The sequence below is a fragment of the Balaenoptera physalus genome (genome assembly GCF_965194825.1).
Source record: "Balaenoptera physalus genome assembly, chromosome: 17".
Taxonomy (NCBI): domain Eukaryota; kingdom Metazoa; phylum Chordata; class Mammalia; order Artiodactyla; family Balaenopteridae; genus Balaenoptera; species Balaenoptera physalus.
The window spans coordinates 78,352,940-78,377,808 of NC_138895.1; the positions used below are offsets into that span (position 1 = coordinate 78,352,940).

At 51.8% G+C, this 24,869-nt stretch overlaps 1 protein-coding gene and 2 long non-coding RNA genes across 7 annotated transcripts in view; 1 reads left to right on the forward strand and 2 right to left on the reverse strand.

Annotated features, from left to right (window-relative positions):
• Window positions 1–12,478, reverse strand: part of LOC309646985 — a 74,135-nt gene extending 61,657 nt beyond the window's left edge. Inside the window, exons 1-2 of the long non-coding RNA XR_014255712.1 lie at window positions 11,973–12,478; window positions 1,951–10,141 (exon numbers count right to left, since the gene is read on the reverse strand). This is a non-coding gene — a long non-coding RNA (uncharacterized lncRNA). The remainder of the gene's footprint in view (window positions 1–1,950; window positions 10,142–11,972) is intronic.
• A 358-nt stretch (window positions 12,479–12,836) lies between these two features.
• LOC309646991 lies at window positions 12,837–18,863 on the forward strand. Its single transcript, XR_014255719.1, has 2 exons — window positions 12,837–18,714; window positions 18,782–18,863. It is a non-coding gene; the product is annotated as an uncharacterized lncRNA (long non-coding RNA).
• Window positions 18,864–18,867: 4 nt separating this feature from the next.
• The window catches only part of ZFAT (zinc finger and AT-hook domain containing), a 178,968-nt gene continuing 172,966 nt past the window's right edge, over window positions 18,868–24,869 (reverse strand). For all 5 annotated transcript variants that reach the window (XM_082433776.1, XM_082433773.1, XM_082433772.1 and 2 more), the window contains one exon: window positions 18,868–19,819. In XM_082433776.1, coding sequence (XP_082289902.1) covers window positions 19,580–19,819 — 240 coding nt within the window. In that variant the 3' untranslated portion in view covers window positions 18,868–19,579. The remainder of the gene's footprint in view (window positions 19,820–24,869) is intronic.

Here is a 24,869-nt window from a genome sequence, read left to right on the forward strand (position 1 = left end):
GATGGCACTCAGGCCGGTGGTCAGAGCTGAGGGAGTGATGGCTCTCACAATGGGCTTGCACTGCTTCTAAAATCACAGCGTGCAGAGCATTTTTAGAGAAATATTTTTTAAATAATTCAAAAGCCAGGGTGGGCGCAGGAGAATTAAAACTTGTTCTAACCTTCAGAGCCTGTGAATCTGAGGCTTCTGTGTTAAGAACATTTCAAAGCTTCCTGGAATCCATCTTCATTTGGTGCCTAAGCGCTGGGGAAAGATGATAAACAGGCCTGCGGCCACAGACAAGTAACAAACCATCGGATACGGAGAGACATTCCTCAGGGAAGAAGCAGGGTCCTCCCTTGCTCGTGTTGCAGGGGTGAGGGTGGGGAGATGGGGTGTGTGTGTGTGTGTGGTGTGTGTGTGGTGTGTGTGTGGTGTGTGTGTGTGGTGTGTGGTGTGTGTGTGGTGTGTGTGTGTGTGGTGTGTGGTGTGAGTGTGTGTGTGTATGTGTGTGTGTATGTGTGTGGGGGGTGTGTGTGTGTATGTGTGTGTGTATGTGTGTGTGGGGGGGGTGTGTGTGGGGTGTGTGTGTGTGTGTGTGTGGTGTGTGTGTGGTGTGTGTATGTGTGGTGTGTGTGTATGTGTGTGGTGTGGCATTGAGGACGTGGGTCTCCAGGGCTGGCACAAGCTGAAATGGAGGCATGCACACATCTCTGGTTTCATCTCCACATCTTAGCCTGCGTGCTGTGCCGTGCACGGGCTGGGCATTGCTAGCCAGATGTAGAAGGGTCCAGAGGTCCAATCACAGCCAGGTGGCCACTAATGGTGCAAGAACATCTGGAATGACTGTCCTGGGATGACTGTCCTGGGATCACCTGGGACACCTCAGGGGACAGTGGCAGACGAGATGGCCTGCACCGTTCTGGCCTGGAAGGATCCTGCACTGGTCCGCACAGGGGCACCTTGGAGACTGTCCTTATCCATAGGGGGGTGGTCCTGAACCACACTGGTCTCCTGTGTCCGCTTCACCCCTCCCCTCTTGGCCTCTGCTCTGTGACTTTCCATCTCCAGAGGCTGGGCTGATGGCCCTCGCCGACTCTCTTCAGTGGGTGGAGGGGAGATCGAAGCTGAGGGTGCTGGCCCCAGGTGGGGCGGGGAGATGGCCCTGGGCCACTGTGCTGGGCGCTGCCGGATTGTCACCCGTGGGCTGGAGTCTGAGCTGAGGAACCGGACAAACGTCAGGGTCACAGGGAGCTCGTGAGGCCAGAGACCAGACTCGAGGGAGGCGAGGGGCTGAGGAGCTCAGGGCCAGGTCAGCGGGCCACGTGGAGGCAGGACAGGGAGAAATGGCTCAGGTGGAGGCTGGGGTCAAGGACAGGATGCTAAAAGCTTCTTGTTGCCGATCGCTGGCTGCATCCCTTCCACTCCACCCCTCGTCTGTCGGCCTCCAACACCCTGTGCAAGGCTCTGCTCTTACACGCCAGGCTCCTGGGCACAAAAGCCTTTCTGTGTCTCCCATTTCTTGATTACAGGAAATAGGCTTCATTCCATGACTTTCCCTGAGTTCCAAAGGGCAGATTCAAACAGCTGCTAATCAGGGACGGGAGGGGATGCAGAGACAAGGGAGGAACAGTCAAGAAACCATAGTGCAGCCTTGGGGCAGGGTCCTGGTTCCCCCTCAAGGGATACACATAACAACATCTTTGAGCTGTTTTGCAGATACTGAAACCCTCACCAGGTGGGAGAAGTAAACTGTGTGCTGCCCACAAGCACGCAGACCCCAGACCGGGTGGAACCGGAAGGTTGATGACGCCGACTCCCAGTTACCTCCCCACCAACCAATCAGAAGAATGTCCACGAGCTGATCACACCCTCTTTGGGCCGTTGCTATAACACTCCTCACTGCCCCCTCCAGGTTGGGCCACACGGTTTTGAGGGCATTAGCCCGCTGTGCCTGGCAAAGCAATAAACTGCAAACTGCCTTCACACATCCACACATTCCTACTTCACCCAAAACTCTGTCTCCAAGATTTAATTCAGTGTCGGGGTACAGAGGCCGGATTCGGCTTCAATATCATCTCCATTTAGCCGAATGGCCCCAAGAGGCTGTCACACTCTCCCACTAGGGAGGGAGGTCAGAACTGTCTCACGTCAAATGCTTGTGTCCCCCCCTGCTGCTCCCACGTCAGCCAAAGTGAGCCTACAATTGCTCCTTTACTGCCTTCAAAGTGTTTCCAGGCCACAGAAGCAAGGGACAACCTCAGCCGAACCGAAGAGACTCCCTGAGCTGAGAAGAGGGAGCTGAGGATACAGAGAGCGTTCACAGGACAGAGCACTAGCGAGAGGAGAAAGCTGCACACAGAGATGCCCAGAGATCTGCAGAGAGCCCTGCGGTCAGCAGAACAGCCTCCAAAGATGTCCACATCCTAATGCCCGGACCCTGTGAACACGTCACTTTAAACGGCAAAGGGGAATTAAGGCTGCTCATCAGTCGACCTAAAAATAGGGGATGGACCTGGATTATCTGACCCCAGCTGGGGCAGAGACATGAGATGAGGAAGAGAGATCTGAAGTGTGAGAGGCCTCAACCCACCACTGCTACCTCTGAGGACAGAGGAGGGGGACCATGAGAAGGACCATGGGCAGGCCCCAGAGGATGGAAACGGCCAACGGGTCACAGCCAGCAAGGAAACGGGGACCTCAGAAGGAAGTGAATTCTGCAGAATCCGAGTGAGCAGAAAATGGATTCTCCACCTCCTCCAGAATCCAGAGGATTCTAGAACAGAGCCAGAGTAGAGTCTCCAGAGGGAACACGGCCTGCCGACACCTTGGTCTTCGCCCATGGAGACCTATGTTGAACTTCTAACTTTCAGAACAGGAAGACAATAAATTTGCATTGTGTAAGCTGCTAAGCTTGTGGTAATTTGTTACGGCAGCGATAAAAAATGAATTCAACCCCCTTGAGTATTCTGATCAACTCATGCATGTGAGAAGAATACCAAAGGTTGGGCAAAAAACATCTGAATGGATTAAAGGGAACAGATCCCAGGGATCACATAGGGCCCCCGCCTTGTGTACTGACTGGATGGAGTGGCCGACGGAGCTGTGACCAGGGGGAAGCAGAGACTCGGTTTCCGGATCTGGTTCTGCCCTAACTCATGGGTTGCCCTGGGCAAGACATACCTCCCCGGCGTCTGTTTCCTTGTATGGGAAATGTGGGCTTGGTCTGGAAACCTTCCAAAGCCCCCTCTCCACCCCATCCATTGTGACGTTCTTCCAGTCCTCATCACCGAACAACGATCTAGTCTTGGATTGGATTGGATTTCAGGGGTCCTTTGGGTCGAGAATAACTGAGCTGTGTGCGTACAGCTACCCTGATTCCCTGCATGCCCATGTGAAAACCATCACTGGGTCCAGTTCTACTGCAGAACGGACACGAGGCAGCCAGTCGGTTCGGTGCCATTTCCTACTTCCCTCCACTGGCAAGGAAGGCCCTGTCGAGGGGGAGACCCACGGATTGTAAGAGTGAAAGAAAATGAAACAACCTAATATCCATCAAGAGGGGAATGCTAAATATGCTCTAAGGAGCCAGAACATGGAAGACCGGGCCACCTTTTAGGAATGAGGTAGATCCAAGTGTGAGATGCAGAAAGTTCTCTAGTTCTCCACACACGTGGACGAGTAAAGGCAGTTTGCAGAGCAACACATACAGAGTGACGGTGCTTATGTTTGCTAAAGGAGAAAGATACAAATGTATGTGTGTGTGTGTGTATATATATAACATATACATTTTTATGTATGGTATATGTATATATATTACATATAGACATAAAATGCATTGAAAGGGGTCTATTCTGCACACAGCCGCCCAGCAGTCCTTTTAAAACATGAGTTGGCTCATGCCCTCCTCATTCCCAACGCTCCAGCAGCTTCCCAGCTCACAGAGAACAAGACACAAAGTCTTTTCCGTGGCCCGCAAGGCCCCCTATGTTCTCGCCCACTCCTCCCCAACCCCGAGGCCTCCCAGGCCCTCCCCACGCAGTACACTTGGCCACAGTGCCTCCTGCTGCCCCTGGACCAGGTGAGTCCGCAGAGCCCGCACCTGCCTTCTGCTACCGGGCACACCTTCCCCAGGTGTCTGCCGGCCCACACCCTCGCTTCTCGCAGGCTGCTGCTGCGATGTCTCTCATGGAAGGAGTCCTGGTCTAAGATAACACTTCCTCCCCAGCGGCTTCCCTCCCCTGCCCCGCTCCAGTTTTCTAAAGAGCACTCATCATCCTCTAATGAATTTTAATCTCATCTGCAAGCTCACTTACAGTTTCACTCCCTCGACTAGAATATAAGCTCTTAGAGGAATGCCAGGCACATAGTAGGTCCTCCATAAATATTAATTAAATGAATCAACAAATAATAGACAGCAAACCACACCGAGCAGTTGCATCTTGGGAGGAGACAAGAGCTGCTCTGGAAGAGAAACTCCAGCTTTATCTGTAAGGTCTAAATTGTTTACAATGAGAATGTTTTCTTGGATTACTTGCGAAATTAAACATTAACGAATATTTAGGAAAAGGCCATTATAGTCCATTGTGATGAGTCCCTCGTAGGAGGAGGGGTGCTTCTCTGGGAACTCACAGGGATCTAAACTGGGAACTGAAGGGACTTCCCTGGTGATCTAATGGTTAAGACTCCACGCTTCCACTGCCGGTGGGCACAGGTTCCATCCCTGGTCGGGGAAGTAAGATTCCCCACGCTGCGCGGCACAGCCAAAAACAATAAAAATAAAAAAATAAATTGGCAACTGAAGAATGGGCAGGAGAGAGGAGAGTAGTAAGAGGGTTCCAGGAAGAGGGAACGGTGTGAGCAAAGGTGCGGGGGTGAGATGACCGAGGCACAGCTAGGCTGAAAGTCAGGTTGAATGGAAACATACAACTTGCTCTCTATGGCAACGCTGCCTGAACCTGCAATCCGCCAGGAGCTCGTGCTACAATACAGACATTACAAATCAATGCACAGCTTCCCCACTTCCTTCACTGAAAAAGTCTTAACACGAAACAAACACGGAAGTTCTGTAATGGGAATGAACAGCCTGCTTGATGACCAAGTCGACTTACATACTGGCCTGGAGCCGGGTCTGGCCTGGAGGGTAACAAGTGGTTGGTAACTGGGGACTAGTCCTCAGGGCCGGCTCCGTAGTTCTCCGTGCAGGTCCTCTCGAGCCTTGGCTGAGGAGGGGGAGTGCCCGGGGGCGTGGAGGTTTGGGGGTTGAGGGGAGGGAAGGGGCAGAGACTAGGGCCACACCAGCTGCTACTTGATCCATGGGGGAGACACTAAGCCCCAGGGGCCTGCAGATGTTCACATGCTCCACACCCCCATCTTCCTTTTCTTCTTTCTCTACATGCCTTCCCTTGTCTGACTTCTTTCTTTCATCCACAGGTATCTGTTGATTCCTCCCTTCCCTGTGTCCCCCCCGGCCATGTTCTCACTGGCCTTGGCGCCCGTCAGGCCCTCCATCTGGCTAAAGCCTGGACAGCTTCAAGGATTTGGCTGCAGAACGTCCGGCACCCCGAGGAAGCCTGGCCCTCCAAGGCGGGTTGGGGCTCCCTCTGCGATGTCTCCACAGCCCTTGGAAACACCTCCATCACTTGACATTGCCATTGCGCAGTGGCCTGCTTCACCAGATGGGGAGACTGGGTGGGGCTTGGGTGAACTCACGTTCACCTCTGCACGCCCGGGTCTCAGGGCAGGATGAGCTCTCGGTAAACACGTTTTAAAAAGAAAACAAAGTTGGATTGACTGTGCGAGACTCCATGGGGAAAACGCTAATTAGACTATTTCATCCACATCCGGGGGAAAACGCTAATTAGACTATTTCATCCACAACCGAGGGGAAGCTGACTTCTCACCCGCAGGAGGCGATCACAGCAGGTGAAGAGAGGAAAACACCAAGGGGCTCCATGCTGAGCTGACGTGGTGCTGGCGCAGACGTGGTCAAGGTGCCATCAGGGGACCAGAGGCAGGAAAGGCTTCCAGGAGGAAAAAGGCCTTGGAGGGTGGGGAAGATTCAGGGCCACGAAGAACACACTCCTGGTTTACTGGGACCCCAAAGCCCGGGTCAAAATGCACATCCCACTCTGATGGGGGCTGTGGGTAGGGTGGATGCATTAGAGGCTGGGGGAGGGGTCAGACGACAGAGCTCAGGATTAGCAACAGAGAGCCTGTATTTGGGGAGGACGCTTCCCCAGCCTCTCCGGGAGGAGCCCCCAGACCACACGGACCCCCTAGCGCTGGCTGAGGCAGAAAGCATTCATTGCCTTTCTAAACTCAACAAAGATCATCCATCTTAATTAAGCTTGGCCCGTCCTGGGACCGTCCGTCAGCTGTTGGTGTGGCAGTAGCAGGAGGGCAGCTGGGAGTGGGGGGACAGGAAAGGGACTCAGAGGGGGACTGATCCCCACCGAAGGGTTTGCTAAATGTTCCTGCGGGTCAGGCCTCGGGTGTCCGTGATCTTGGACGACAGGGAGCAGAGCAGCATCTTAATTAATCCGCAGAGAGCGCCCTGGCCTCTGCATCACCCTCTGTTCTCGATCGCTCAATCCTTCTAATTTCCCAGCAATTTAATTAAAGGATCTTCCCCTTATAAGAACGTCTCATTTTCCACGGAGCAACATTAAAAGAATTAGGAGCCGCTAAAGCTGATCGGACGCAGTTGTTTCCCTGTCAGAACAGAAAGGGGACAACAGGATGACTCAGATGCCCACTGCCCCCAACCCCTTACCCCAAGCAGGAAATCGAGGCCCAGGGAGAAGGGGTATCCTCGGGGTCACACGAGGAACTAGTGGCAGACTCGGATCGTGACAAACCCTTCCAGCTCCCCTCCATCCACTCCATAAAGGGCTGTAATCTTCAACTAGTGACTCCAGTTTATGCCTCTTTAAAATGACATGATAGTCATGAAAGTTAAATTTGGGTATGAGTGTAAAAGTACTTGGTTGCTGGAAATCAAAATTAACACAAATGCCTTTGCCGTTCCTAAGAAGCTGGCCCTGTAGACCCAGGCACCTAGGACAGGAGTCAGTAAACAATGGTCCGTGGGCCCAATCTGGCCCGCCACCTACTTTTGTAAATAAAGTTTTATTGGAACACAGACACACTTATCGTTTCTGTGCTATCTATGGCTGCTCTCAGGTGACAGTTGGCAGAGTTGAATAGTTGCAACAGAGACTGGATGGCCCACAAGGCCTCAAATATCTGTCTGGCTCTTTACAAGAAATGTTTGCCAAGCCCGGGCAGAAGAGGGCAGGCTACATGCCAAGGAAATCAGACGACGGCGTTTAGAACATTGCCACGGGTAATCCTGGCGCTGACACTACAGATGGGCGGGACGTCCCCACTCACGGAGGAGCTCACGGAAGCTCAGGGAGGCGGAGGGGCCGCAGAGGCCGTGGAGCCGTGAGCCGAGGACAGAGCCTTGCCCCACACTGCTGCCTGATGCTAGCTCCTCCGCACCGAGTGACGCCTTCCTACCCCGGGGTGGGCCCTCACAGGTCCTCCAGCCCCAATCCCCCACTGTATGGTAGGGAACTGAGGCCCAGACAGCAGAAGAGCCCTCCAAGGTCACCCAGAGATGGGGAAAGGGCCCAAGGCTCCCGGCTCCCAGCGCAGTGCTCCATCCGTCCCGTCAGGCTGAGCTGAGGTGACACACAGGCGGGAATGACGGAGCACCTGCTCCGAGTCCGGTGAGGCGCTAGGCAGGGACCAGGCCTGATCTCCAGCCACACAGGAGTGACGAACACAAGTGTCATCGTCCCATTTTTCAGATGAAGATACTGAGGCTCAGACACAGAAAGGGAAGTATCCCAGGGCGTCCAGCTAGCAGAGCCCAGGCACAAACACAGGTTCCCCTGAGTCCCAAGTCTGTTTCTTCCAGGTGAACTGGAGCCCCGGTTCCAGGCTTCCGGGTGAACTGGAGCTGCCAGAGAAGCAGAGGAGGGTCGCCCCCCTCTGCTCTCCAGGGCAGTCCTGATCCGTGGAACCCACTATCCGCCAGCACCAAGGCCGGGTCAGTGGCTTGGTCGTCCTGGAGGCTCCTAGCTCCCCCTGCTGGTGTGTGATTCCCACGGCTCCATCTCTCTGTTGTTCTAGCTAAAAACCTGCTCTGGACTAGGGTTCAGTCCCACACTGCCCTGTACTTGCAGGTTACAAAGAGATTCCACAGGCTTTGGTGCAACCGAGATGCACACAGACCATGAGGGGGTGCAGGAGAGCTGGAAGCAAAGGGCTCTGTAGCTGGGCGTGCCTGCGTTCAAATCCCCGCGGGCCACCCACAGGCTCTGACCTCCGGCAAAGGCACGTGCTCCTCTCAGTGCCCCGTGACCTCTGGGACCCACGATTCTACCTCTGTGAAACGGGCAGCCCAGGTCACCTGCGGGGATTAGGAGGTGATGTATGCAGAGTGACTGAGTACTCCCCGCACGGGCAGGGGCTTGTCCTTGCGGTGGGGGAACTGGCCATGACCCCCCTGCCCCCTCCTCACAGAAGGTCCGGGTGGTGAGGTCAACAGCATCAAAGGATGAAGGCTGCCCCCGGGGGGGGGGCAGAGCCACAGGGAAAGCCTCCCCAGCAGCGGGGAGGGTATCTCAGCACCGTTAGGATGCTTGCATCACCAGTGGAGCCTAGGAGCGCTTTCCATGCCCACTTGTTCTGCGCAATGCGATGAGTCCCTTTCCCTCTCTGGGCCTCAGTTTGCTCACCTGTAAAGTGGGGCTGCTGTCTCCCTCAAGTTCCTTTAGCTCTGGCACCCTGTGCCTGGTTCATAGACTCTGCTGTCCTTTTTGATTATTGCCAACTGGGGAGTCACCTGTAGCTTCGCCCAGCCTCTGGGGCTCCTTTAGTGGTAATCCATCCTCCAGCCACTCTGCCATTCATGCATTCAACACAGTTACGACAGAAGAAAATGATGACAATAATTGAGGGGATGGTAATAATTAACCCAGGTTGGATGCTTGTGCTGTGCCAGGAAACGCACAGGTATCGTCTTCTCTAAGCCTCACAATGACTCGATGAGCAAGGTGCTATTGTGATCTTCATTTTAGAGATGGAAAAACTGAGGCTCAGAGAGAATGTGTGATGTACCAGCTAGTAAGCAGTGAAGCCCTGGCTCCAACCCGGGAGTCTGACCTCAGACGTAACAAAGGTTCAGCTGTTCACAGCGTACCCACACTTCACAGAACGCCAGGTGACAGGTTTACAGAGACCCCTGGATGGGGCCGACTCTACTGATTATCACAGTCAATGCATTGTGACCTACAAGGCACAGAAACCAGGTGAGCATGCCTCCCTCCAGGCCTGGCAGAAGCTGTCTTTCAAGGCTAATTTCCATCTAGGTACCCGGGCAGGATGCATGTGACCTAAGTACCCACCACAGGTAGGTGGCCAGTTGTGGTTCCCTTATTAGTTTCTCCTGGTCCATCACAAGCTCCCTGAGGGGGGGGCTCCTGTCTAGGGCATCTCTCCATCACCCGAGGCTACGGGTGACTCCCCAGTTTGCATCTCTCCATCACCCGCAGGTCTGCTTTTGGGATGGTCCAAAAAGAGGTGCAGAATGGAACTACCAATGCTGAGTACCGGGGGGGGGGCAGCAAATACCACAGGCGACTCTGGCCTGACACGCCTTCTTCTGTCTACACCTACCTGCCCTTCCCTTTTGTCTGTTTTGTGATAGTACCAAACCGTCACTGCCTTCTTAGCCTGCCGGAAGTGTAACAACTGTTATCTACCACAAACCCCCGAAGCCTTAAATTGCAGCAGGAATGGTGACAGTGATAGATTAGAATTTTTAAAATCAAACCCAAACGTGTCCCTGTCATGGCTAAGAGAAGGGCCAAGTTGACTTGAAAATAATTTACTTAGAAAATTTTGTGATGCACGGTAAATTAAGTCCTCCCTTCAGAATACGTTTTGTTTATTCTTTCCTCTTCCAAAGTATTAGTCCACTTAATGGATTCCCAAAGACTTCCTACTATGACTTACAACTATTACCACTGGGGGGAGAGGCATGCGGACCTGGATTTCATCCAAGGGCAGGATGGACGGTTCACTTTGAAATTGTAAAAGGGGCTGGTGGCGTGATGGATCTGGAATCAAACAGTCCTTTCTCTCCAGCCTTGAAAGATGGAACCGAAGAATAGGGAGAAAATCATCAGTGACAACAGCTAATGAATTTTAAATACTTATTACAAGAAAAATTAATTTGCTAAATTGGCCCTGTGGATACAGGTTATAAAATAAGTCACTGTCTCCTCAAAACACGCGAGACTCAGAGCAACTAACGCAGTTCAGACTTGGGGCTGCACAGCCACGGCCATGTTGGAACATCACGGCCTCCTTACTAGGCACTGTCTTGAGGGGCCAGAGCCGTCCTTCTCTGCCTGACACTGTGTCAAGCACCTCACAGACATTACCCTGGTGGACCTCACTACCTGTGGGGCTAGTTGATCTTCATCTGTACATTGGGGCAAGAACACCCACACCTCCCAGCACTGTCCTAAGGACACATGCAAAGGCCCCGACACAGAAAGTCGTTAACCCCTCGCAGCGATTATTTTATCATCCGCATTAGTGCAATGGTGAGGTGACGTAACCTAACTTCCCAAAGTGACACAAATGCCAAGAGGTGGAGTCAGGTCTTTCTTGCCTGGGCTGGGCTCCTTATTCAGAGCCCAGCCTTCACCCCCTGCGTTAACAGATGGCAGCCCAGGAGGGAGGAAAGGCCATCCGGAAGCAGGGCTGGTATTGGGGCTGCCGGCACGTGACTCTGGCTGAAGGGGTGCCTAGGGAACAGAGTCAGGGGTCTTCAAAGGCCGGTCGTCCAGCACTGCCCTCGGCATCCTCCCCAGCCCCCCCGCATCACAGGCCCGTCCTGGCTGCACCCCATCTCCTGCCTGGCCCTGGGTCTCCTGCCTTCTGCTGGCTCCTGCTCTCACTTGCTCTGGCCTTCCAACCAGAGGGGCCCTGGGCTTTTGCTCCATGTAGCAGACCTAGGCATTGAGCCTCGAACCCCTCCCTGCCCCTGGAATGTGACCTTGCCCCCGACATTCTGTGCTTGCTCTGCTTTCTGGTGTCAGGGAAGAAAGATAACAGGGGAGGTGTTGTGGCATGGGGGGTAGAGAAAGCAGCTGATGAGACGGGCCTCTCACACTAGATTCTAGTCCCAGACACATCCCTCTCTGGTTTCAAGTGTCACCCCAGGCAGGTTGCTTATCGAGTCTCCGTTTTCTCAGCTGTGGAAGAGAGACAGGAGTTGGCAGAGGACGCTTTGGTTGTGAGTGTAAATCTTGCTTGGGCTCAAATTCTGGCTCACTACTTCCTGTGTGACCTTGAGCAAGTTTCTTAATCTCTCTGTGCTAATATTCTCCATCAGTAAAACTCTAGATAGCATCCAACTCTCTGGTTGCCGTGAGGGCTACACAAGGACATCCACACCCTTGACACAGAGTCAGCACGAAGACTGGACGCGGATGAGGCACAAGAGTAGCCTAGTGTGGTGCCTGGCACACGGCAGGTACTCATCACACGTTATAAAGCAGGAAGGCAGGAGCCCACTCCGCCTTTCGGCACAAACTTTCACCTCTCCTGGCACAAAATACAAGGTGGGCCCGAAGGTGTCTAAGTAAAGCAGTGATCGGGAGCTAACGGCTTGAATGTCCTGTGGGGCTCAGAAACCCAGCTCCCGGCTCAGCAGTAGCTGCCCAGGAAAGGATGCGACAGAACCACGCCCCCTCCCTGCCCCGCCCGACTCCACGGGGATCCTGTAATACAGACAAGGGTCCACCTTTCTGTGTTTCCGGGACAGGGGGCGGAGAGCTGTGCTAAAATAAATGGTCTGCTGTGTCAAGATAGGTGGTTCTCTGAGAGCAATCGCTCTCCAGGGACAACCCTGCCGGGGGGACAAGGGCCAGACGATGTAATGACACAGATGGAGAGAAGCAGTCTACTGACACAGCAGAATACGGTGAATGGCATCAAATGGCGAAAGTCTCTCCGTTCTTTCCTCCCACCTCCTCCCCCACCTCCTTCTGTGCGGCCTTAGGTCTCGCCAGCAGGCGCCCTGCCCGCCCAGGGCCTTCTCTCCAGGCCAGATGCCCCCGCTCGGGGATCCGGGGATCCGGCTGGCTGGGGGCGGGGTCTGAAGCAGGCAGCCCCTCCCCATTTCTGGCTTCCCCTCTTGCAAGCTATGGCCTGTGGGCAAGCTTCTCGACCCCAGGACACATTCCCTCTTGGTCAGATAAGGGTGATTGGGAAGCTGCCCCGAGGCTTGGTGTGGGAATCGGTGTCCGGCCCGTCTGCACTGGCCCTTGGGCCTCTGTGACTCGCCATTTCTGGGCAGGTCGTGTTTGGTCAGGCCTGGTGTCTTGATGCCCCTTCTCTGCCTGGAGCCGGGGCTCGGCTGAGGCGGCAGCGAGGCCCTCTGTGTACCCCTTGGAGCCACACCAGCGTCCCCCTGGGTCCCTGCAGCATCCCATCCCTTGTTCGCGCCTCTGCCCGCGGACCTGGTGGGGACTTCCTTGAGCCCGGGACCACGTGTCGCTGCGAAGCTGTGTTCCCACAGCTTCACGGCCAGCGCCGGGCCGCTGCAGGCAGTCGATTCGCCTTTGCTGAATCAGGGGCGAGTGGGTGCCCACGAGGCTGTGGCAGGCCCAAGAGAGGCAGATGAACGACGATGTTACCGGGTTAGTAAACAACGGCCAGACACGGGAGCCCCACCCTGCTCACAGGCAAGCAAATGACACATCCCTGTTCACCCTGCCCTCTGCCACTTGCCCGGGGCTTTACCAGGAAACCACCGTGAACAATACCAGGAAACCACCGTGAACAACAGGAAGCAGAACAAATATTTATTGTGTTCCTACGACGTGTAACACAATGTGCCGGATGCTCTGATGTACGCTGTCAGGGTTAACCCTTAAAACGAACTAGGCAAATGGGGCGAAATCATTTATCCCATTGTGTAGATGATGAAACTGATATTCATAAAGGTTAACCAACATCACAGGGAATCATAAATGGGGAAGCAGGATTCAAACCGAAGCCCACCTTGCCTCCCAAGCACAAGGCCCCCATGACCATTTAAAGTCACTTGTCCCTTCTATCCGTGTTGATAAGTGCCCAGGACTGCACATGACCCAGCAGATGCCCGGCACATGCGCACTGAACAGCAGCCCAGCACAGTTACCATTCTTCGGGGGGTTTTATAAATTAGAAGAATAAGATCTTTTAATGATTTCAGGGTCACTGAGGAGGCAAAGAAAGCACACGTTGAATGGGACCCTCAGAAATAACCAGCTTTCGAGGGTAGCGGCATGCAGGACTGACCCAGCCCTGAAGGCACCCAGACTCTGAGTTCTGTGGTCGTTCGTGCAGACAGCCGAGAGCTCCTGCTGAGCGGCTGGGCACCTGCCCCTCCACGTCACATGACCCCACCAGTTCTGGTCCAAGGCCTCGTGCCAGGGGACCTGGGATGGGCAGGCTCCTCCCTCCAGCCTCACCCCACGGCTTACACCAAGCACATGCAATTAGACTTTTCCTTTTGTGCGTTCATGTTGCATCTTTCCCACGAGATCATGACCATTTTGAGTGTGTCGTTTGAGGGATGTTCATATTTGTGGGCCCCTTGACTAGGAGCACAAATAATAATGGATAATTACAGAGTGTGGGCCAGGTGATCTGCTAATGGCTTCTAGCGCTTTGTTCAGTTAATGCTCTCAGTAATCTTAGGAGTTAGCAATTATCATCAGACCCCTTTCAGAGATCCGTAAACTAAAACTCAGACAGGCATAGAACATGCCATGGTCACTCAGAAAAGTGACAGAACTAGATACGAGCCCAGACTCTCTGTCTCTGACCTGGATGCTCAACCATCTCAACAGAACTTACACGGATACTTGGGCAGGATTAGTGTCTCTGGAATACCACTCTGACCTTTGCACCCTGGGTCTATTAAATGGCCACTGTGTCCCCATTTAATTTTATTGAGTTACGTTTATTGAATAAAATCAATATCCATCATCTCCAATATCCAACCTGTTCCTCTAGGTTCTGGCTTCTGGCTGACCCTTCTGTCTTTCCCCTTAGAGGACCCACCAGCCTAACGGAAATGCTCATGGCTCACCATTCATCCTCCATGCTGTCCCACCCCCAGGGGTTAGCGCCACTGTTACTCTTTTTTGGAATCCCCTCCCTCTCCTTCGACTCCACTCCCTGCAAGTGCAAAGTCTATCTAGTTTACAAAGCCCCAATCACAGGCCACCTCCACCACGAAGCTTTCCCTAACTTATCCTGAGTGGGAAGTGTCCTTGCTTCCTGAGTTCCAGAGGCACTTCTTGCCTTCCTGGCTTAGGGAAAGCAGCCACTCCCCTCCTTGTATTAGAGCAGCAGCTTTTAAGCTTCCCCCAGGAGGTCCCCTCAGACCTGGCTGGGGTGAGAGGGTGGTGACAATGAAGGCCAAGTGCATGGGGCTATGGACTCCACCCTCTTCATCCAGAACAGTTACCACTTTACCTGTTTGTACATCTGCTTATACACCTGCATGAGATTTCATTTGAAGAAAGGGTTCTCGGAGAAAACAAACTTTGACCTCAGTGAGAAGTTACAACTGACACCGCACAAATACAAAGGATCACAAGAAATGACTATGAACCCCAAAATGACTATACACCCCAAAAATGTGCAACCTAGAAGGAATGGATAAGTTCCTAGAAACGTACAATCTCCTGAGACTGAATCAGGAAGAAATAAAAAATATGAACAAATTACCAGTAATAAAATTGAATCTGTCATAAAAACTCCCAACAAACAAAAATCCCGGACCAGATAGTTTCACAGGTGAATTCAACCAAACATTTAGAGAGGAGTTAACACCTATCTTTCTCAAACTATTCCAAAAACTTAAACAGAAAGGAACATTACTGAACTCAGTCTACGAGGCCAGCATCATCAATACCAGAACCAGACATAGACACCACACAAAAAGAAAATTACAGAATAATATCACTGATGAACTTAGATGCAAAAATCCTCAACTAAATATTATCAAACCAAATTCAACAATACATTAAAAGGATCATACACCATGATCAAGTGGGATTTATTCCAGGGATGCAAGCATAGTCCAATATCTCCAAATCAATCAATGTGATACACCACATTAACAAATTGAAAAATAAAAATCATATGATCATCTCAATAGATGCAGAAAAGGCTTTTGGCAGAATTCAATATATATTTATGATGAAGACTCTCAACAAAGTCGGTATAGAGGGAGCACACCTCAACATAATAAAAGCCACAAATGAAAATCCCATAGCTAACGTCATATTCAATAGTGAAAGGCTGAAAGCATTTCCTCTACGATCAGGAAAAGACAAGAATGCCCACTCTTGCCACTTTTATTCAACATAGTATTAGAAGTCCCCAGCAATAGCAATCAGACAAGAAAAAGAAATAAAAGGAATCCAAATTGGAAAGAAAGAAGTAAAACTGTCACTGTTTGAAGATGACATGACACTATATATAGAAAACCTTAAAGGTGCCACCAAAAATCTGTTAGAACTAATAAATGAATTGAGTAAAGTTGCAGGATAGAAAATTAATATACAGAAATCTGTTGCATATCTATACACTAACAATGAACTATCAGAAAGCAAAATTAATGAAACAATCCCACTTATAATTACATTAAAAAGAATAAAATACTTAGGAATAAATCTAACCCAGGAGGTAAAAGACCTGTATTTGGAAAACTCTAAGACTCTGAAGACAGCACAAACAGATGGAAAGATATACCATGTTCATGGATTGGAAGAATTAATATTGTTAAAATGATCATACTACCCAAGGCAATCTACAGATTCAATACAGTCCCCACCAAAATACCAATGGCATTTTCACAGAACTAGAATAAATAATCCTAAAATTTTTATGGAAACACAAAAGACCCCAAAGAGCCAAAACACTCTTGAGAAAGAACAACAAAGCTGGAGGTATCACACTCCCTGGTTTCAAACTACACTACAAAGCCACAGTGATCAAAACAGTATGGTACTGGCACAAAAACACATACGTAGATCAATGACACAGAAGAGAGAACCCAGAAATAAACCCAACTTACACGGATGGTCAATTAATCTACAACAAAGGAGGCAAGAATATGCAATGGGGGAAAGAAATTTCTCCAATAAATAAACGAAACCTCCAGCTGAGAAAACTGGACAGCTACATGTAGAAGAATAAAATTAGAACATTTTCTCACACCATATACAAAAATAAACTCAAGATTAAAGACTTAAATCTAAGACCTGAAAACATAAAACCCCTAGAAGAAAACATAAGCAGTATGCTCTCTGACACCAGTCAGAGCAATATTTTTTTTTTAATATGTCTTCTCAGACAAGGGAAACAAATGCAAAAATAAACACATGAGAATACATCCAACTAAAAAGCTTTTGCACCATAAAGGAAGTCATCAACAAAATGAAAAGGCCACCTACTGAATGGGAGAAAATATCTGCAAACAATATATCAGATAAGGGGTTAATATCCAAAATATCCAAACAACTCATACAACTCAACATCAAAAATAAATAAACAACCCAATTAAAAAATGGGCTGAAGACCTGAATAGAAATTGTTCCAAATAAGACATACAGATGGCCAACAAACACATGAAAAGATGCTCACTATCACTAATCATCAGGGAAATGCAAAAGAAAACCACAATGAGATATCACTTCACTCCTGTCAGAATGGCTGTTATCAAAAAAAACAGCAAATAACAAGTGTTGGTGAGGATGTGGAGAAAAGGGATCCCTTGTGCACTGCTGGTGAGAATGCAAATTGGTGCAGCCACTATGGAAAACAGTATGCCGGTTCCTCAAAAAATTAAAAGTAGAACTACCATACAATCAGCAATTCCACATGTGGGTATTTTTTCAGAACAAAAACAAAAACACTAATTCAAAAAGATATATGTACCCCTATGTTCACTGCAGCATTATTTTCAATAGCCAAGATATGAAAGCAACCTAAGTGCCTATGAACAGATGAATGGGTAAAGAATATGTGGTATATCTACACAATAGAACATTACTCAGCCATAAAAAAGAATGGAATCTAGCCATTTGTGACAACATGGATGGACTTAGAGGGTATTATGCTAAGTGCAATAAGTTAGATAAAGACATATACCATATGATTTCACTTATATGTGGACTCCAAAAAACAAAACAAATGAACAAACGTAACAAAACAGAAACGGACTCACAGATACAGAAAACAAACAGGTGGTTGCAGAGGGGAGAGGGGTTGGAGGGATAAGTGAAATATGTGAGGGAGATTTAGAGGTACAAACCTCCAGTTACAAAACAAATGAGTCATGGGGATGAAATGTACCGGATGGGGAAATATAGTCAATAACTGTGTAATAACTTTGTATGATGACAGACAGTAACTAGACTTACTGTGGTTATCAGTTTGTAATGTATAAAAATATCCCATCACTATGTTGTGTACCTGGAACTAACGTAGTGTCGTAGATCAATTATATGTCAAGAAACAAACAAACAAACATGACACACAGGCTTCTAAACATTAAGAGAAAAAAAATCCATCATTTTGTTATACCATTTACCTGTACCAAGACTGGTAAAAATCCACCACCCTTATTAGAGAAATAACTCAAAGTTCATTCTTTACTGAAAATGGGTCAGTAATGTCTTCCTTGTAAACAAAGGACAGCAAACCACTGTAGGATTAAAAATAATTCTCAAGCTTTTTCTTCATTTGTTACTGAATCAAAAGTTTTGGCTGTTTTTAGTGCCCAAAGAGCATCAAAAACGTTGTTTCAGATGAACAGTTTTGTGAGCCGTCCTATGTAATATAGATGATTTCATTGTCTAGTCTAGAAATGTGAAAATCTAAAACCATGAGGCAATAGCTTGGTAATTTACAACTTAAAAGGATGGTTTATTCAAACAATTGGTTAGAATCACTATAAATTAAATAAAATTTCATTTGATAGAAAAAAGGTCTTGACCTCAGTGAGCTGGATGCTGGGTGACAATGTCAGGAGACCCCGGGGCTGGACGGGGGCAGTAGGACTCGCCTCAGTGCCTCCACAAAGCTGTCACACGGCAGAGGCGCCAAAAGGTACGGGATTTATCACGAGCACCTGGACTAAAAAGTTCAGTCGGACTAGAGAGCATCACGAAGGCTCCTGACTGTCGGTTTACTGCTCCTCCCGAGGTGGGAAGGGGCTGCAGCAAACCCAATGCGAGGCGCCAGGACGTGGGGCGTAAGACCGTTAACCTCAAACAGTGGCCCCAAAGCAAGGCTAGTGCTTCAGAGGGAGAACGAGCATCACTGTCACATTTTAAGCGCTTGGGTCTCAGAGGGGGCGGTGCTGGGTCTCAGAGGGGGCGGTGCTGGGTCTCAGAGTGGGCGGTCCTGGGTCTCAGAGGGGGCAGTGCTGGGTCTCAGAGGGGGTGGGTCCTGGGTCTCAGAGGGGGCAGTGCTGGGTCTCAGAGGGGGTGGTGCTGGGTCTCAGAGGGGGCGGTCCTGGGTCTCAGAGGGGGTGGTGCTGGGTCTCAGAGGGGGTGGTGCTGGGTCTCAGAGGGGGTGGTCCTGGGTCTCAGAGGGGGCGGTGCTGGGTCTCAGAGGGGGCGGTGCTGGGTTTCAGAGGGGGTGGGTCCTGGGTCTCAGAGGGGGTGGTGCTGGGTCTCAGAGGGGGTGGCCCTGGGTCTCAGAGGAGGTGGTGCTGGGTAGGGTCCAGATCCAAGATTCTGATTTGGGAAGGGGAAAGGTAAACCCACCAACCTAACAGAGGAGCAGAAGTACTCAGGCAGAGAATGCTTTTATTCTATCCACCCCACCTCCTCAGAGTAGGAGGTGAATAGGAGAAAGTGCATTTATTTTAAAAGCAAAAGAATTCCAAGATAGTAAGCTGAGACCACCACCTGTGATGGGAGCAGGAGGGCCATCAAACCATAGTTACTTCACATGATAATAAGCGCCCTTGATGCTTGAGGAGGGTAGAACTGTGTGGATAACCCCTCCCCACTCTTCTCTCACAGGTGATTCAAAAACCGTAAGGTCACTTTCTCTGACAGCTGTCTCCTGGTTACCAGGCTGCAGAGCAGTCCCAGGTAAAGAGCCGGCACCTAGACGGGGGTCAAGGGTTTGGGCTGTGATTCAGGGAAGATGCTGATGAGGACTGGGGGGTCTCTGTTCGACGCTTGAAGCAAAGGGGCTATGCGGTATGGGCCGTGTCTGGGGAGTTGAGGCACAGGTCCTCCTGGAAGCAGACGACGCGGGGGAAGGTGTGTGTGCCTGTGCCGGGGGCAGCACTCCTGTGTCGCTGGTGACGCTGACCCCTCGCCCACCCAAAGCGGGGCCAGGAGAGCCCCACACGGCCGCCAGGGTGGACAGCGCAGAGGAGGGCGCTGCGGAGAGCACTGCCCTGGGGCCGCCCCGCCCTGCGTGTCCCGGCGGCTCCGCAGAGGCCGGCAGCCCTGCCCCGTGCGTGGTGCTGTCCCACGTCGCGTGCCCCCTAGAGCTCCGGGGCCGGCTGCCCCACTGCCTGCTCCTCCACGGGCTGCATGGCCTCCTGCACGTAGACGATGAACTCGGAGGCCTCCCCGCCCTGCGTGTAGACGGTCACCGTCTCAATGCCCTCCACGTCGTCGGAGGACACCACCAAGTGATGCTGCTCGGCCAGCTCCACGGCGGCCTGCTGGAGGGTCTCCTGGATCATGACCGTGCGGTTGGAACTGGGCTCCTCGTCCGTGACCTGCGGGAGGGCAAGAGAAAGGTCACACGGGCCCAGCTTCCAGGTCCAGCAGGACAAGAGAATCACCGCGACTGCCTACGGAGCATCTGGCACATTCCAGGAGCTGGTCCTTCCTGCACAGGATCATCTCAGCAATGCTCTACGCTTGCTCTCACCCCCGGTTTATAGGTGAGGAGAGTGACGCCCACCGGTGCAAAGCAACGTGGTCAGGGGCCCCAGCTGGGGCTAATGGTGGAACCCAAGTTCAAACACCCAGTCCAAGCTCTTCTCGTGATGCCAAGCTGCCTCCCAGAGGCGTGGGAGTTGCCGAGGCACTCTAGAAGTTATTTCCTGCAACCGTGTAGAGGGTTGGGTGCGGGGTCTCCTGGAAATTCATAGCTGGTCCATTTGGTGGTGAAAAAGGGACTAATTTATCCTGGGTTATCTGTCTCTCCACACACTCTGGGAGCTCAGCTCTGTGTATGAAGAAGATCAACATCACACCAGGCAGGAGTACACGCCCTTGCATGCCTGGTTTTTCCCAGGTGTCGTCCACCAACACTAGTGCCTCGGAGCCACGGGAGGGGCCTGCTGATGGGCACTCACTGCCCCGGGGCTCTGTCAGTGGAGGGGGCCTTCTCACTCCTACGGGCGGGCCTTTCTCTGTAGCTCCAAGCAGGCAGATTCCAGACAAGGCCAAATTCCAGCTGGTGCTAAGGCCCCAGCTCCCTGACTGTGCATTCTGGTCTGTTTTACAACTGTCTTTGATTTTGAGAAGAGCAATAATACAAACAATATGGGAAAGATTTAGAAAGTGTTGAGACCCTAAGAGCTGCAAAAATGACTGAAGGATTAGAAAACCAGCCCAGGAGGACAGTGAAGGGGCCTGGACTTGCTGAGCTGGGGAACAAGAGCCCTCAGATGTAGGGACGGATGTCAGAGAGACCGGCCTTTCCCAGGGGGTCCGAAAGGCGAGGTGGAAAGAACTTTGTCCTGCACTTCGCGGGGCTTACACAGCAGCTCCCCCGCAGTTAGCTGTGAGCCTTGCCCACTTTCCCCTGGGACTCTCAGGTGTCTCATCTGTAAAATAGGGACGAAAATGCCCACTTCAGAGAATGGCTAGGAGAACTGAAGAAGATTCCGTATGCAAAGTGGGTGCTTAATCACATCACCGTGCTTTTGGTGCCTTCATTCGTGTACGGAACAACGTTTTCTTAAGGTACTGTGGCATGTCAATTATTCATTCATTCAACAAAACCTTTGTCATTTTATCAGGTCCCAGTGGACTGAGCTCCGTGAGGGCTAGGACGGCACTGCCCCGGCACAGCTCTTCCCCCAGAGCCAGGTGGGCAGGGCGGATGCCTGGCACGGAGCAAGAACCCAGTATTTGTGCAACGATGCTCCCCCGGGTGCAGGTGCCCTGATGGGCGCTCAGGCAGCACATGGTGGAAAGCCAGTCTAGCTGGGGCAGACACAGGAACCGACCCATGCTCTGACAGAGTGCCAGGGCAGCCTCCGGAGGAGGCAGGGGGACGGGACTCCAGGCAGAGAGGGCAGAAGGAGCAATGACTCCCAGGACCCCCAGGAGAGACTGGAAGCAGTGGGTCTGCTCAGGTGGCCTCCGTGAGCTCCCATTCATGATGCTTCTGACTCCCTTCCCAGCTGGAGCCTGGCGTGGGATGGTCTCCTCCCTGCCCGGCCCTCTGTAACAAGCCACGACCCCACGCTGTCTCTGGGAATGGCCCATGGGGCTTCCAGGGGTCTCCCTCGGCCCTGGGCCTGTGTCATTCCCCGACAGCAGGAAGGGCTGTGTCAGACGGGGTCACGTTTAACGCAGAGAAGAAAATGGACGAGGCACGTCTGGGGTGGGCTCCACACAAAGTTACTGATTGGAAGGAACCTTTAACTTGGACTGACGGAATTTACCCGAAGCTAGAGAGATACCCTAGTGGAAAGTATTAATCCTTTTAGCCTGAGCTGTTTTTCTGTAGTAGATGGAGGCCTTTTTTTCTTCTTCTTCTTTTACTGTTTGTTTCAATTTCATTTAAATGGGAAAATGCACTGTGAACCAAGACTTTAGAAGTAAATATTGATTTATTTCACTTTGAAAGAAGGTACCTGACAGAAGGGTGGGAAAGGGGGAAGGAATACTCAACAAATGCTCTTCTCTTAGCTGTCAGTAAATTCTACATGAAGAAAGAAGTCAGGAGGCATGCGTGATTTATGCTGAGGTCCCAGGACCTCAGGTGTGCAAAGCAAGCTGATGCACTTCAGGTAAACAGACGACACAATGGTGATAAAAAAAAAAAGGGTGAGATCAACCAATACACGAGCTTTGTGATACACTCCTGGCACTGTCGTTCACACACAGTGATTGCCGTCATCAGAAATGAAGCCTCAAATGAGGACGTCGCCAGCCTAAGATTTCACTGTCCTTTTGGACAACTCTAGTGCCTCGATAGCTGAGTACTGACAAGGGCTGACACTGCTGCCCCGGACAAAGAGATCCCTGCCGGGCCCAGGGCTTTGATGAGCAGAGGCTGCAGCTCCTGTTCCCATGGCAGCAGGATGGACACACACCCAGGAGCCGTCCCAGGAGGTCCCAGGACGACTGAGGCGTGGCCACTGCCCACAGATGTGGAAGAAGGGCAGAAACCAACAAGAGGCCACCGTGCTCGAAATAAGGGCGATTACACGCTAACTCTGTCCCATCAGGGCCCAGGGCCACTTCGCGGAAGGCGCTGTCTGCAGATGGTGGGAAAAGGCGTGGCAGGCCGACGGAAGGCGGCAAAGGGCAGGCGTGTACCCACAGCCCCACCAGGGCCACCGCCACCTCCCAGTCACCAAGCCCACTGGGCAGGGTTCCATCCTCACCTCTCCACACGGTCCTTTGCTGTCTGACGCTGCTCAGCCAACCTCAGCTTTACCCACTGAGACGCCTCTTCGCTGCTTCCACAGCCCTCCGATTCCAGGCTTTCCCACCACGCTTCTCGTGGCCCCCCTCAAAGCCCGGAGGACTCCTGCATCCCCATCCTGAGTCTCCTATGGGCCCCTCGTCTGCACTGAGGCTTTGCTCCTAGCTGAGCGAGAGACCCCAGACCTCGAGTGTGTCTGCACAGGGGAGGCCCCCAGGGGCTGTGTGTCTGTCCAAAGTGCATGAGTCACAGGAGAGGCGGCGCTGGGGAGCAGGGGCGGGTGAGGCCGGAAACGACGTTCACAACCAGATGCTGAAGAGCCTCGCTCACCAGCTGAGAGACTGAGACTTGGTTTTACGAAGGAAGACGCTGGCGGCTTCCCAGGAAGGGCCCTGCCTCACCCAACCCGCGGCAGCCCCTGAACCGCAACTCACCTAACACGGGAAGAGAAGACTTAGCACCATCTGTCTCTCCCACTAAATAGCTACATTTATTTGCCCATATTACCTTTTCTACGTATTAAGTCTATTTAACATAATCCTTTCTCCATTTTTTTCCCCAATTTTCAGCTCCAGGGATTTGTCCACCGGAATCACCAGTTAAATTCACTCACTGCTAATTATAAGAGTAAAATAAACTTTCCAAACACTGTCCGTTGGGCTTAATTCAGCAGACAGAGTGATGAAGACAAAGATAAGTGTCCAGTTCACAGAAGTCCTGCGAAGAGTGGCCCTCCAGGTGGCACAGCTGTAACAGGCGGGGCGTCTAAAGCCTCACTCACGACAAGTCTACGTTCTCACGAGCTTGTGTGAGCAGCTCTGCCGGCCCCGGAGAGGCCCTGCTTCACGTACAGCCGGAGAAAGAGGAGCCAGGAGTGGTGGAGGGCTGCGTTCCAGAGGGAGGCACGGAGGCTTCCTGCAGAGCAAGCCCCTCCTCCCACTTCCCACACTCCACCTGTTACGTGATTCCCACTCTGTTTGTTGTGTTGTTTTATGTTTCTGCAAACCATGGAATTCCTTCCCTGTCCCCATGAAACCCAGTGGACACTCTCCCTGCCTCATCCCAATCATTTGCGCACAGCATCTTGTGGCCTGGGCATCTCTGAATGAAACCTCTAGCGTCTGGTGACTCATCTAAGGTCAAACACAGCTGGAAAGTAGCAAAATCTGGACGTTAGTCTGGGTGACCTCAGGTCCGGGGACCTTCCTCAGCTGCTGTAGTGTGGCAGCGACTAAAGGGATTACATGCCATAGATCAACAGGGTTAAGTTATTACTCTTTACCCACCCCAGTCAGTTTATGGCTGGCTGTAGAGCTCTCGACCATTTTCTTTGCTCAAAACGATCACACTCCAGCAGGTTAATCTGTTAGCACAGGCTTGCAATTGCTCTCCACGGCAGAAATACTCTGGCTTCACAGTGTCATTATCCCGAGGTGGGTACTCCATTTTCCCCAAGTGCTGTATCTAACGCACCTTCCAGCTAAATTATCGGCAGCATAGAGAGCTTAATGGAAAACCTTAACCTATAGGACTGTGCAAATTATTCACTAAGTCAGCCTCTGAGTTCTACAGCTCTGCCCACCTCAAGCGTTCCAGAATCCAGACCAGATCACTAACAGACCCAGGCACTCTACTGGGCTCTGTTCTCGCGGGAGAGCAGCTTCCCACCGAGACCCCATCTCCTGCATGGAGATGACGGCGGCTAAGGGATAGTCGGGATGTGGATGGGGTCGCTTGTGCCCCAGTCTGCACACCTCTGCTCTGCTGCACCGCCTCCCAGATACACAGAGAGGGTCCTGTCATGTAAGATGTGGACGCTTAGCACCTCCCTCATGCCCTACAAGCTCTGCGATAAGCGAGAAAAGGCTTATGTGTGAATGAGTGAAGAGGGCAGCACACAACCCTACGTGCCACACTGTGTGTCCCCTCACTGAGCACAGCCCCTTGGGCATCCATGCCCGGCCAGACCCTGCCTGCCTGGAGCTGCCGCCCCATGCCCAGTGCCCTCCCGGCCTCCTGGGTCCTCCCCCAGCGTGACTGCCCTGCTCGGAGCCCCTCCCTCACTCCCTTTGGGCTCCTGCTCCATTGTCACCGCGTCCAACAGGACTTCCCAGAGCCAGCCGCCTAGCAGAAGCAGCAGCCTCGGGCACACTCCG